At 50.5% G+C, this 13,442-nt stretch overlaps 1 protein-coding gene across 5 annotated transcripts in view; it reads right to left on the bottom strand.

The window, feature by feature from the left end:
* The window catches only part of NBEA (neurobeachin), a 465,797-nt gene that overhangs the window by 27,592 nt on the left and 424,763 nt on the right, over nt 1-13,442 (bottom strand). For all 5 annotated transcript variants that reach the window (XM_037057645.1, XM_037057647.1, XM_037057648.1 and 2 more), the window contains one exon: nt 9,227-9,379. In XM_037057645.1, the coding sequence (XP_036913540.1) occupies nt 9,227-9,379 (153 nt within the window). The remainder of the gene's footprint in view (nt 1-9,226; nt 9,380-13,442) is intronic.

The raw sequence follows: 13,442 nt of genomic DNA, 5'->3' as shown, positions 1-13,442 counted from the left end.
GTTCTGCAGTGTTTGTCGTCTCTCTCCTTTCACTCAGGATTTTCATTATTTGGACCCTCCCTCTTTTTTCTGATGTGTTTGGCTAAAGATCTGTCAATTTTGTTTATATTTTCAGAGAAATAACTCTTATTTTTTATCACTCTTTTCCACTGTTTTTCAAGTTTCTATTTTGTTTCTTTCTGCTCTGATCTTAACTATTTCCTTCCTTCCACTTACTTGCTTTGACTGTGAAATTTAAAACGTATTTTATTCTTGGCTAATGATGGTACAGAAAAATTCTATCAATTTCCATAAGTCAATTTTGTTTTGGGCAGCTCTTATTAGTTACACTTGAACTTGTTCATGTTTCCGTACAGCCTCGTCCTGCACTTTGAAAGCCGAGCCAAGGGCGGGGAGGTGCAGTGTGTCTGCTGTTCGTCCTCATCTCAGAAGGCTGGTCTGGATGCAATGCACACACATGTGCGTTTTTGTGTGTTCACACTTTAGGGCTGCTGGATGATATTTTATTTGGGATCTTTCTATTTTTACATCCAGACCTACAGTCTCTTCCTGGTCCCCGCTGTAACTGCTTATGCAGTTAAGGGCACTGGAGCCTCGTACACCGAGCTGCCCCACTCTCCATGTTTCTGGAAGGAGTCGTGTAAGAAACTAACTCGCTAGCTCTTGAAAAGCCGGTAGAGCTCACATGTAAAAGAATATGGTCTTGGGTATTTCGGGGGATGGGAAACTTACTTACACCATTTGAACTTCTTTAAGGTTTAAAAGTCTCTAGTTCTTTTGTTCTGTTCTGGTGCCAATTTTGACATTGTATGTTTGTCTTGGTATTTGCCCATTTCATCTCAGTTTTAAGGTTTACTAGTTCATGGAGGTTTATAATAATCCTCAACTAAGCTGTAAAAAGTCTGTTTGCCTCGTCCAGTCTACGTGTCAGAGAGGCAGCAGGACTAATCAAGAGACAATTGACTGCCTGTCACATATTTGTCTGTAATTGTCGATGACGTTGCCTCAGGTATTTGGGGGAATTATAAAACTAAATGACAAAAATATAAGGTAGTAAACAGATGAAGTGCTATCGATCGCCTACCTTATTAGTTACTGTGCAGAAAGAAAAGAACGTCCACTGAAAACATTTGGAAGCTGAATCTGGTTCTAGATCGAGTGCGCATTGGGAACTGAATCTCCGACCTCCCACAGTGAGAGCCCGAGGACCGCACCGAGCTGGAGCGGCGTGTGGGGAGATGGCACCGACACGGGGCCACCCTGTCACCAGGCACCAGCGTCCGCTGGTCTGCTCTTTCCAGAACACTGTTCTCATGCACAAACCCGTTTCTGACTTTCAGAAACAACGTTACTACAAATACTGACAATGGAAAACTATAAAGAAATAATCAATCACCAAGCTATTAGGGTTATCATGGCCTTAATAGCTTGCTGTGCCCTCTATCTGTGCATCGAAACGCGGAAAGAGTTGCCTGGAGCCTAGATAAACCAATTCCCAACCCATAACTCCACCCTGGGGACTGGAAAGGAAGGAAATAAGGTGTGAGCCTTAAATCAGAGAGGCCACCCCTTAAGTAGACATGGTTACCCAATTCCCATTTCCACACTGTCCCACGGGCGTTGGATGGCGGACCCTTTCTCCAGTGGGTGCAGGGTCGGTGCCTCCAAAACCGCAGACAGGACAGCAGGCCGGAGGGACCCCGGGCGAGGAGACAATGTTCCCTCCTCCGAATGAATTCCCTCTGCTCTTCCACGCTAGAGCGAGAACACTCCCCGGCCCTGTCTATCGTTTCCTCAAAACTCCGCTTCTGATACTGAAACGTTTCTCTGCACAGATCGCACACACTCCGGTGGATGATCAGGAAACTGTGCTGCCGCCTCTTCCGTCGTGTCTGCACCAGCCCCTCCTCATGCTAAGGCTGGAGGGACGGCTCCTACCCAGGGCAAGGGCCAGCTCTTTCGAATAAAGACAGCACAGTCGTCTCAACTGTTCCTTTGTGGAGGGCACCTCACTCACTCTGTTCCCTGGCTGCTGGCTAGGGGGCTGACAAGGGCCCGGGGTCCATTCCCTGCCCACGTCTTGGCTCTCTCTTGCTGCTGCCCGCATGGCAGGAGCTCTGGCCTCTCTCACCCAGCCCGCGCTGCACCCTGCTTGTGGACCAGACCTCCGGACCTCCGGACCACCACGCTCCCGCTGGTCCTCTCTCGGGTCTGCCACGGTCCCCCCACCCCTCTCACAGACATTCAGCGCAAGGTGTACGGGAGCCCTCGGGCCTTTCACACCTGGATCCCACCCGCCCCACCTTTCGAGAGAGAGGGAGAGAGAGAGCGGCCTCAGTGTGAGAGAAAAACATCAGTCAGTTGCCTCCTCTACGTTCTGACTGGGAATCAAACCAGCAACCTAGGTAAGTACCCAGACCAAGAACTGAACCCCCAACCTTTCGGTGCACAGGACGACACTCCAACCAACTGAGCCACACAGCCAGGGCTCCGATGTTTCATCTTCCTGTTTTTCTCCCAAGTCGAGTCTACCTTTCTTAACTCAAGTCCAACGTTTGTTCCCTGCGCCACACGGCTCACACTCTACCAATTCTTCCCTGAGTTTCCAGGACACCTGGTCAGAACTTGTGCCTAATACAGCAGGAGGACATACACAGACTTACCCGGGAAAACTAATTTGCACACAAATTGTGAAGTGCTGTGAAGAGGATTGGAGCTTCTACCTATCAGCGCTTAATTGTCTCGCACTTGTCGTCCGTATCCTCAATTAGAACATAAGCGTTTAAAGATATGGACCACACCTGGAGCTCCTCCTGCGTGCCCCACGGCTCCTAACCTTGCATTAAATCTAAGGTTTTAGTAAATTTTATCGGCTGACTAAGCAATGGAAAAGATGTATTGATCACAAGAAAGGAAGGAAGGAGGGAGATGTCAGGAAGTGAGAGTGGGCAGGGGCCTAGAAGCTCGTTTATTCACTCGACAAGCGTTAATGATTATCTGCTTTGCACCAGACGCGGCTCTGTGTCCCACACGACTGCAGCAATGGAGGAACCAACGTCGCAGCCAGAGGGTCTCCACTGCAGTTGGGGGCGGGGGGGGGGGGGGGGCGCCAATGCCCAGGACAACCAGGGGACGCAGCGCATGGCAGAAGGTGGCAAGTGCTAGAGAAAGAGAAGGGCAGGCAAGAGGCCGAAGCGGGTGGTCCGTGGGTGGGACTGCTGTCAGAGGTGTCGACCAGGGCCGACTCCCTGGGGTGTCTGACAAACACAAACTGCTGTGAGGGAGTGACCTGCAAGAACACCCTGGGGAGGGGAGTTTCGATCTGAAGAAAGAGCATGCACTCACTCTGGAGCGACCAGACTGCAGGCTGGGCGCTGCGACGTGCAGGAGCCAGGGGGCACTGTCCAGCCTCTCTCCAGCCCCAATTCTGGACCGCCTGCCCCCGTCAGAGCCAGCCTCCGGGGACACGCACCAATAGATGAGTAAACGCTCCACGTCCTCGGGGACCACAGTCCAGCGGGGAGGCACCACGGCACGGGGCCACCATGCTCCGCCCATTCCCAGTGGGCTTTCCTGAACTGGGGGGCTCTCTCTGCCCACTGCCCTGATCCGGTACTCCGCACACCTGCCCTCCCTACCCCCACCCCCGGAAGCCCAGAGAAACGTGAGGGCGGAGGATGATGGATGGCCCCAGCACCAGGGTGATGTCAGTGGAGACACTTTCTATTTCCTCCCCGCACGGGGAGGTCAGACGGTAATCACGTTAGTGCTGAACCCGGCGCTCCGTTACCGTTTCATGAGAGAGCTGGCCCAGCGGGCCCAGCCGGGCAGGCGTGACTTAAACCACTCTGAGAGGCCAGCTCGGGCGTTTAGAACCCGAGGCTGGGCCTGCTAGACGTGCCTGTGTCACTGTCCCAGGCCTCCCCATGAGCCCCCATTCCTCACAGTCACTGCCCCTGTAATTAGAGAGTGTGAACAACTCTAGCCAGTTCGTACCAGTTCATACACGTTATTGCTGTAACTAAAAAATCAGCAATGGACTAAAAGAGATGCATTGTTAAAAATCAGAGCAGTGTTTTATTTTTACATGTAAAGGCTCCTACAGATGCATCTAATTAATGCCTTTTTAAAAAAAGATTTTATTTATTTATTTTTAGAGGGGAAGGGAAGGAGAGAGGGAGAGAAGCATCAATGTGTGATTGCCTCTCGTGAGTCCCCTGCTGGGAACTGGCCTGCAACCCAGGCATGTGCCCTGACTGGGAATCGAACCACAATCCTTTGGTTTGCAGGCCCGCGCTCAATCCATTGAGCTACACCAGCCAGGGCCTTAATTAATGCCTAATTATTGCTGGCATGAGTCAATAAAACTGATTGTTTATAATCAATGGTATTGTCCCTTCGTATATGTTCTGTTCCTTTCTGAGAAGGTTTTGTGACAATTTCATAAAAACACAAGATTTTATCCTTCATATTTTAGTCAGCTATCAAATTTAAATTTTTTGAATATGTGAGACCAAATCTTTGAGGGGCGGTTACTTCACTATGTTAAATGAAATCCCTATAGTTTCTGATACATTGTACACGTAGTTAGTGATACGAAATGGTGAGATTTATTTTAAACAAGCCTGTAATTGGCCTTAAAGTTTACTCAGCTGTTAGAAAGACAAGATATGAGAGGTAAGAAGTGTATAAAAACAGAAGGCAGTTCTCAAACTGGTTGTGTTCATATTAGGAGTAAATTATTTAATATATTTTATTTATGTGCAGAAGTTCTTTCAGCAATTATAAATAATAAAAATATATTACTCAAAGTTTGCATTCATGTATTTTATTCTCTCTTAAGGTAAGAAGGAAAATCTATTTTAAAGTTTAAATTGTCTTTACCACTTTATGATTATTTTTTAGGCTGTATCTTTTAGTTTCCAATCAATTATCTGGGATTCTTTTAAAACCCGAATGATATGACACCTTTTGGTGAGAATCAGGTATTCTGAAGACGGGGGGACTTGAAGACCCTCACGCGGCGGTCACAGGAGCATTGAGATGGCCGGAGTGCGCCGAGCCGGACGGAGCGGCAGCTCAAGGCGCAACACCGCACACAGAGCCCCGAAGACCCACCGGAGAAACGACGAGAGCTGACAGACAGGTTCGGTACAGCAGCGGGGTGCAAAACACACACCCAGAAATCAGCTGCATTTTTATGTCGCGATAATGAACGATCAGAAAGGGAAAGTAAGAAAACAATCCCATGTACAACTGCATCAAAAAAAAATACCTAGGAATAAATATAACCAAGGCTGTAAATGACCTGTACTTGGGAAACTGTACGACACTAGAGAAAAAAATTGAAGAAGATACAAGTATTTATGAAGCACATACCATGTGCACAGATAGGAAGAATTTAACATTATTAAAATGTCCACATTACCCAAAGCATTCTGTGGATTCAATGCCATTCCTATTGAGATACCAAGAATACACTTCCCAGAACTGGAACAAGTATCCCACAAACCTGCATGGAACCACAAAGGCCCCGGACAGTCTCAGCGACCCTGAGAAAGAGGAACGGAGCTGGAGGGATCACGCTGCCTGGTACCAAACTGCACTCCACGGCCACAGTGGTCAAACAGCCTGGCGCTGGCACCAAGAGACACACAGACTGAAGGGACAGACCAGAGAGCCCAGAAATAAACCCACACCTTCATGATCACCTGACACCGGACGAAGGAGGCCATGACATTGCAATGGGGTAAAGACAGTCCATTTATTCAACAGATGGAGTTGGGAAGGTTAGATACATGCAAAAAATGAAACTAGACCACCTTCTTACACCACACACAAGAATAAAGTAAAAACGGATGAAAGACCTAAAATGTAAGACTCAAAACCATAAAAATCTTAGAAGAAAACATAGGCAGTAAAACCTTGGGCATTTCTCATAGCAGTATTTTTTCCGATGTATCATCTTGGTCAAGGGAAACAAAAGAAAAAATAAACAAATGGGACCACAACAAAGTAAAAAGTTTTTGCACAGCAAAGGAAACCATTGACAAAATGAAAAAGACAACCTACTGAATGGGAGAATGTATTTGCCAACGCTACATCTGATAAGAGGTTAATACCCAAAATTTAGGAAGAACTTACACCACTCAACACCCAAAGACAAACAATCCACTGAAGAATGAATAGACTCTTCTCCAAAGAGGACCTGGAGATGGCCAACAGACACACGAAAGGATGCTCAACGTCACTAACCATCAGAGCAAAGCAAATTAAAGCCACAAGGAGGTAACACCTCCCACCTGTCAGAAGGTCCATCATCAATAAACAAACAAACAAACAAACAAACAAGTGCTGGTGAGGACATGGAGAAAGGGGAACCCTCATGCACCGTTGGTGGGAATGCGGACTGGGGAGCCACTGTAGAAAGCGGTATGGAGGTACCTCAAAAATTTACAAATGGAACTGCCTTATGACCCAGCAATTCCACATTTGGGAATATACGCAAAGAAACCCAAAACACCACTTCAAAGGAATGTAAGCAGCCCTCCAGGTCTCAGTCTCCTACTGGGATCAAGGTCGGCCCCAGGTCTAATACCCCGCACGTGACCACAGAGCTCAGAACGTCAGCTGACGCTGTGTCCTTCCTTCGCAGGGTGGAAGGCAGCCTTCCTCCCCCAGCTGAGGGCACTGGGACCCGGGGACCCTTCAGATCTGAGCTGGGGTTTTACTGACTGGGGAGGGGAACTTGCAGGGTGAGGGCTGGGGGTGAAAAGCTAGAAACAGGGTCCCAGAAAGTCAGATCTGTGTGGCTGCTGGAGCTGGAACATGCTGCTAGTTTGGGGTGAATTCCTATCTTCTTGGGGTGCACCTCCTTTTCTTCTTCTGACCTCATGGTCCTGGCTTCTGGTTAGAAGACACGTTTCCTTACCCTCTGGGCTCCCTTCCCCCTTCCTACGGCTCCTCAAGCCACCCTGGAGCCCGGGTAGGGCCACTGTCACCCCAACAAGCAGGTGACTGTTGGCAAGGACATCAACCTCGCAAGGTGTCAGGGTGGTCATTCTTTCAAAAGACTTTTCGAGATGTACCTGAAGCTCCAGCACAGTGTATGACTAAGGACAGACAGCCAAAAAGTGGCACAGGTGACAAGAGGGTCATTGCCACTTGCTATCTTGGTCAATGGTCACACAGAGAGGACTCAAGACCGCCCCTGGGGCGTGGGGGCAGCGGCCAAGGGCAGGGCCTCCAGCCTGACCCACCGCAGCTGCCAGCACCAGGGAGGCTGGGAGGACGCCAGGGCAGCTGCTCTCACGGAGGCAGAGGTGTGGATGGTGCTCGCTGCTCCGAGAAGCACCCCGCTCACTAAGGGCGGGGCTGGTCCCTTCCTGCGTCAGGACGCGGCTCCCAAACCTGGCACCGACCCCTCTCGCCAAGGCTGCGGAGCCTGCGTTCCCTGTAGGAACTCCGTCAGCACTAGCCCGACTCTTGCTCATCGCACGGCCGTGGCCGGTCGGTGGTCTGATTTGGTGGACTGCAGGAGATCACCAACTACACACTCTCACCAAAACAGTTATCAAAGGCAGGTGTGGCGACAGCTGACAGTCTAAAGGGGAAACAGAAAGACAACAGATGCACAATGAAGTCACTTCACGGGATGCTGATGAGCCCGTGTGACAAGAAAGAGAAGTTCCACCCTGTGTATGGGAGGTGGAGAACCAAGTGGTGGTAAAGCTGAGAACAATACCCATGTGAGTGGCCCCGAAAACTCTCCCAGAGCCGTGAGCACCTCGGGACGTCATCCATCCAAAGTGTGTGTAGCTCGACTGGGGTCCCTCCTAACAGATGGACGGAGCGCCGTGACTTCCCCACAGGCTGTGTCAAGAGCGTGTGGCCTTGGTTGTTTACTTTATACCAACACTAGTTTTTGATGATTTCTTACCCATGGGAATTGTTATTCTTCTCTACATTCCCAAAATTCTTTACACAATTTGTGTTTAGGACAACTACCTTTTCTTTCAATTAGGCAGATCATTAATAAAACCGCTAATTCTGGGGGCCTATGAAATTCTTTCAGTAATGAGGAACACAAAGGTTGTGTCTATGATGAATCATGACTTAACGTTTCACTAAAATACACCTAAAATGTTTCAGCCCCCAGCAAACACACGAAGAGATGCTCAAACGTCGTCAGTCACCAAGGAACGAAAACTGTAACGAGCTACTGAGTCACACCCGCTCGTCTGGTTCTCACTAAAAAGCCAGGCAACAGTGAGTGCCGCTGCCGACAGAGGAACCGGCACCACGGTACTCTGCTGGGGGTGGAAGATGCTGGAGTCACTTTTCAAGATAGTTAAGCAATTTCTTAAAACAGTTGACCATAAATTCACCACATGACTTGGCAATCCCCCCCAGGGAGCAATGGAACACATGTCCACACAGAGGTTTGCGTGCAAGCGTTCGGAGCAGTATTACACGCAAGAGCCGAAAAGCAGAGCCTCCCAAATGTCCATTGGTGATGGACGCCCACACGCTGGAGCACCCCCCACCCCCGCCACCAAAGAGGAACGACCTGCCAGCCCACATTCGGGTGCGGATGAGCCACATCGGGGTGCTGAGAGAAGCAGTCGGACACAGAAGGATGTGTATCGCGTGGTTTCTATTTCCATAAAATGACCACAAGAGGCCAACTTATCGAGACAGAAAGGAGATCAATCTTGCTGGGCTCGTGGTGGGCACGGGCTACTTGGGGGCTGATGGAAATGTTCTCAGATCAGATGGCAGTGCTGGCCTCCCAGAGCTCAGAACTTACTAGAAACCGTGGAAGTGCGTGCTGAAAGCGAGTGAACTTTATGACAGATGATGATTTTTTAATAAACACCCATGAGGTATCCCCATTTTATAGACGAGAAGCGTGAGGGCCAGAGATGTTCCGTCAATTGCCTGGGACAATGAAACCAGGAAATCGCAGAGCTCAGATTCAAGAGAAGGTAACTTCCAGACTCCAAGTCGCACTCTTTCCAATACAGCTCCTGGTGTTTGCTAAGAATTAGTTCCCAAACCCCTGGGTGGTGTGGCTCAGTGGACTGAGTGCCAGCCTGAGAACCAAAGGGCTGTCGGTTCAATTCCCAGTCAGGGCACGTTCCTGGCTTCTGGGCGAGAGGCAAACTAAACTACAGAGTATTTTTGCTCCGTGCTGATGGCCCAGGGGAAGCATCATCTCTCTTACCATCCTGTTGATCCGCACGAAGTCTTCAGGTTTCTTTGCCCACGGCGGGAGGTCGACATCATTCACCACCACGTCGTCCTCTCGGACCCCCAGGCGGTACCCGTTACTGTTGACGAACATCTCTGGCAGGTAATAGAACTCCGGGATCAGCTCCTGCCCGAGTGAGAGGGGAGCACGTTAAGCCACTTTAAAAACCGGTTGAATAAAACTATTAATTTGTAACTGAACTAAATGGAATTACATAATTTATTGAAGTTTAATATTTTACTAGTTTATTCTATTCTTAATTTAGTTCTCTTTAGACAAGAGTCTAGGAAGAGGAGACACATGTTTTTCTTAAATAATGTGCTTGATAATTTAGCTTTATAAGGTTTTTAACCTTTCCACAAGTTAGCAAAGAGAAATGAGTTGTGGAATCAGTAATAGTTCACGATAACATTACTAAACAAATACATCTCTAAGTCTGTGCTGTTCGGCAAACTATTCCAAATATTATTCATGAAACATCCACATTAAAGCACAGCTGTTGCCAGTTCTGGTTAAAAATCACATCGCATCTTCCACTTGTTTTCCTGACCATACTGGTGATTACAACTCCTAATTTCTATAAGAAGATTAATTGGCAGAAATTATTTTCATGCCCACTAGTAAACACAGTGAAGAGGAAATATACAACATGATAATATGTATTTAACATTCAATTCATGCCACCTGAACAGTCAGTTCTTAATCAACTGGATGCAAAGACAACTCGAGTCACTTGTACATGAGAAAGGCAGTGACAACTGGGCAGGTGTGGGTGTTGTGCGAAGTCTAACGTGTGTTTCAAGTCACTTCAGATTCATGTCTGTGAATCTGATACAGAAGTGAACAGATGTGATGGCCCTAAAAGTTGTTATTTGTTGAGCTTCTGGGGAAAATGAAAAGAAAAAACCACTGAAGTTTTTATGTGTACCACCTATACCTTGAAAAAATAATGAGCTGTTCAAGTACCAAGAGAGTTAAATTAACTTTAAACTATACTGTGAAAAGCATGAGGGCGTGTATCTGTGCAATCAAACCCCTCTGCCGTCTGTCCCAGTGACACAGGCCATTTTACAAGACTGCCAGACGCCGAGGTCTTTGAAACCACGGGCTCCTCCAGCCCAGGGGAGCGTACGCCAGAGCTTCCCTTGGGGCTGCTGCTCGTGACGGTGGGGCAGCCAACCTGGGTACTCGCCTCCGGCACAACCACATCAGGTTTATGACTGATCTACACAACAACCGTCATTCAGAACCACCCGAAATCTAGCAGAACAGAAATCCTAGAACTAAGAACATAAGGAAGAAACCACGTCGAGACTGTCGGAGGGACAGAGATGCAGACCAAGCTGGTCCCACACGCACGTGTGGTGGATAAAAACCAGGAGGGCTACTCTGGCTGCGGAGGTGCCCCCTGAGGAGCGAGGGGTCCCACCCCACAGCAGCCCATCCCAGGGTTCTCGTGCCAGGAAGAGAAGTCCCTAAACCGCCTGCCTGTGAGAACCAGCGGGTGGTGGCTGAGCGGGAGAGGCTGCTGGGGTCCGAGACGTTCCTCTCACGGGCCCGTGCCCAGACTCACGAGCACTCCCTCCCTCTGAGCCTCAGCGCTGGGCCAGCTGCCCTAAAGCCACAAGACTCCTAAGGCCACGTGAGTTCACTATGAGGGCGAGAGCTAGGGGGACAGCTTTCTCCCAGACAGAGTGCTGGCGGAAGCCATCGTTCCTTTGCTGAGCCCTCGCCCTCAGAGCCAGCAGGCTGGGGCCACATCTGAGTCTCCACCAGCCAGGCTCCCCTGGTTGGCTCGGCCTTGTTCACTCTCTGAGGCCTCACCCCTACACAACCAGTGGGCCCATCCAAGCTGTTTCCAGAGGCTTTTCCATACAAACGGCCTGTTGTAGCTCATGCTTCGACTTTCCTAAAGTATCTCGAACAAGCAGCATCTGGCCTCTGTGTGTGTGCCCCCCACCTCTTGCTAAGTGGCCCCAGGCTGGCACTCACAGCAGCAGGCCCTGGTTCATAGTTTGGCCTCTCCTTGGCACCTCCAAGCCCAGGAGAAGTAGCAGCCATCTGTTGCTCATGCCAGGTNCATCCAAGCTGTTTCTAGTAGCCTTTCCTTACAAATGGCCTGTTGTAGCTCATGCTTCGACTTTCCTAAAGTATCTCGAACAAGCAGCATCTGGCCTCTGTGTGTGTGCCCCCCACCTCTTGCTAAGTGGCCCCAGGCTGGCACTCACAGCAGCAGGCCCTGGTTCATAGTTTGGCCTCTCCTTGGCACCTCCAAGCCCAGGAGAAGTAGCAGCCATCTGTTGCTCATGCCAGGTGGCCCTGGGCAGGTTGCAGGTGGTGGCTGAAACTGGCCTGCACCTCCCTGAAGCCCCAGAGCCAGTGCACTAGATTGACAGCTTCAGAACATGCCCAAGCTCCACCCAGCCACCTGCAGGAGCAACTCACGCAGGGTGGACTCAGTGAGCACCAGGGCTGTGCTGGAGGGAGCCCGCCCAGGGGCGAGTCCTGACACGGCAGGCCCACAACAGCAGCCAGGCCTCACAGCTGATGAGCCTGGGGGTGAATCCTGCCCATCGCTGTACTGTGCCAACAGCAGTCAGGGTTCAAGTACATCGGGGGCGTTCTCCCAGGAGAACGCCTGTCCCTCCTCCTCCCAGCCAAGAGCTACTCCGTGTGCCCTGGAAAACTGAAAAGTGCGGTGACTTCCCTGGGAGGACTGTATACGGAGAGAGGGGCCAGCCTGTCCCCTGCTGTCCCTGCCATCCTGAATCCTCCCAGGTGCGTCCCACCTGTGGCTGTGGGCTGCCTGCAGCCCAGGATGGCTGTGAATGTGGCCCACCACAAAATCCTTACTTAACACGTTATGAAACTTTCGTGATTACGTGTTGTAATGTATTTACTGTGTGGCCCAGGGCAATGCTTCTTTTTCCAGTGTGGCTCGGAGACGCCCGAAGACTGGACACCCCTTCTGGACCCAGACGGTCCACCCCAGGTGCCCCCTCAGGGGTCCAAGACAGGCTGCACCTGATCAACCTGAGCCTGGCTGCAGAAAACTGAGAAAAAGTGATTGTTTAAGCCACTAAATTTGGGGTGGCTTTTTACACAGCAATGCACGGTTAAGGGAGGAATGCCCTGGTTGGTCTACGCCTGCAGCCAGTCACAGGGACCAGTGTGACCGCAGGCTCACGGGGCGGAGCTCCGGCAGCACGCTGGCTGATGGCCAAAGCCCTGGGGACAGCTCAGCAGCCTCTGTGCTGTTCCCGAATGCCCTCCGCCTGCGACTCGGCTTAACCCCCGCAACCTCTGTGAAAGGGCAGAGATGAGGGCAGCTCCCTCCCAAGACGTTTCTGAGGACCCTGCCACACGACCAGGAAGAAAGCGTGTGCAGACTACTGGGACCCATTCACCAAGAGCCGGCTCTGCTGCGGCCCCTGCACGTGCCCCCTGCAGGGGGCCCTCCGGCAGCGGTGGCCGGCTGGGGACAGCAGCCCTGCCGCCTCCTTGCTTTCCGTGGATGGACCTCTGCTGACCACTTCTCCTTGAGGACAGAATCAGAGCAGCTTGCAGCTTCCTAAACGAGCCGCAGTGCAGAGAGACGCCTGGCGCTCGCTCTCCAGGAAACGGCAAGATGAACAGCGCAGCGGGCCTTCTGCGTCTGTGAATGCGACTTCCAGTTTATTTCAGCCGCTGCACTCGAACCCCACGGGACGGCTAATGGTGCTATTCACGTCCCATCAATACAAAGAAAATATCCTGAAACATAATTTCTAATTTACAAACTCGTGACAAGTTCAAGCTGCTGAGAAATCGGACTTGAAAGCGCATCTGAGAACGACAGAGGGCCGCTGTTAACACTATCAGGATGGCGTTCCTGCGGCCGCAGACCGACGGTCCGGCGTCATGTATCTGGCTGCGCGAGCGCAGAGCCACCGCAGACACTTCCCCTTTTCCGATGCAATTCACTGTAAGGTCTCAGAACTGCCATCTCTCTTCTCCCCCTTTCCCTGAAAGATTGATGCCCCCGGCTGCCGCTAATTCCATGCAAGCTCATGGCGGGTCGATGAGTCACTGTATTAATTTACACGGTGTCACCTTAATGACACCGGGTGGCAGCTCCCTCTTCTGACACCCACATAGCTGAAAGTAATGAAACAACTCTGGAAGCATTAAGGGAAGCCGGTGTGAGAAC

This window comes from Sturnira hondurensis, unplaced genomic scaffold (assembly GCF_014824575.4).
Source record: "Sturnira hondurensis isolate 20B ecotype Veracruz unplaced genomic scaffold, ASM1482457v3 Scaffold0009719, whole genome shotgun sequence".
Lineage (NCBI taxonomy): Eukaryota > Metazoa > Chordata > Mammalia > Chiroptera > Phyllostomidae > Sturnira > Sturnira hondurensis.
Note: the sequence above shows the minus strand (reverse complement) of the source record. Positions and strands in the feature narration are given on the sequence as shown.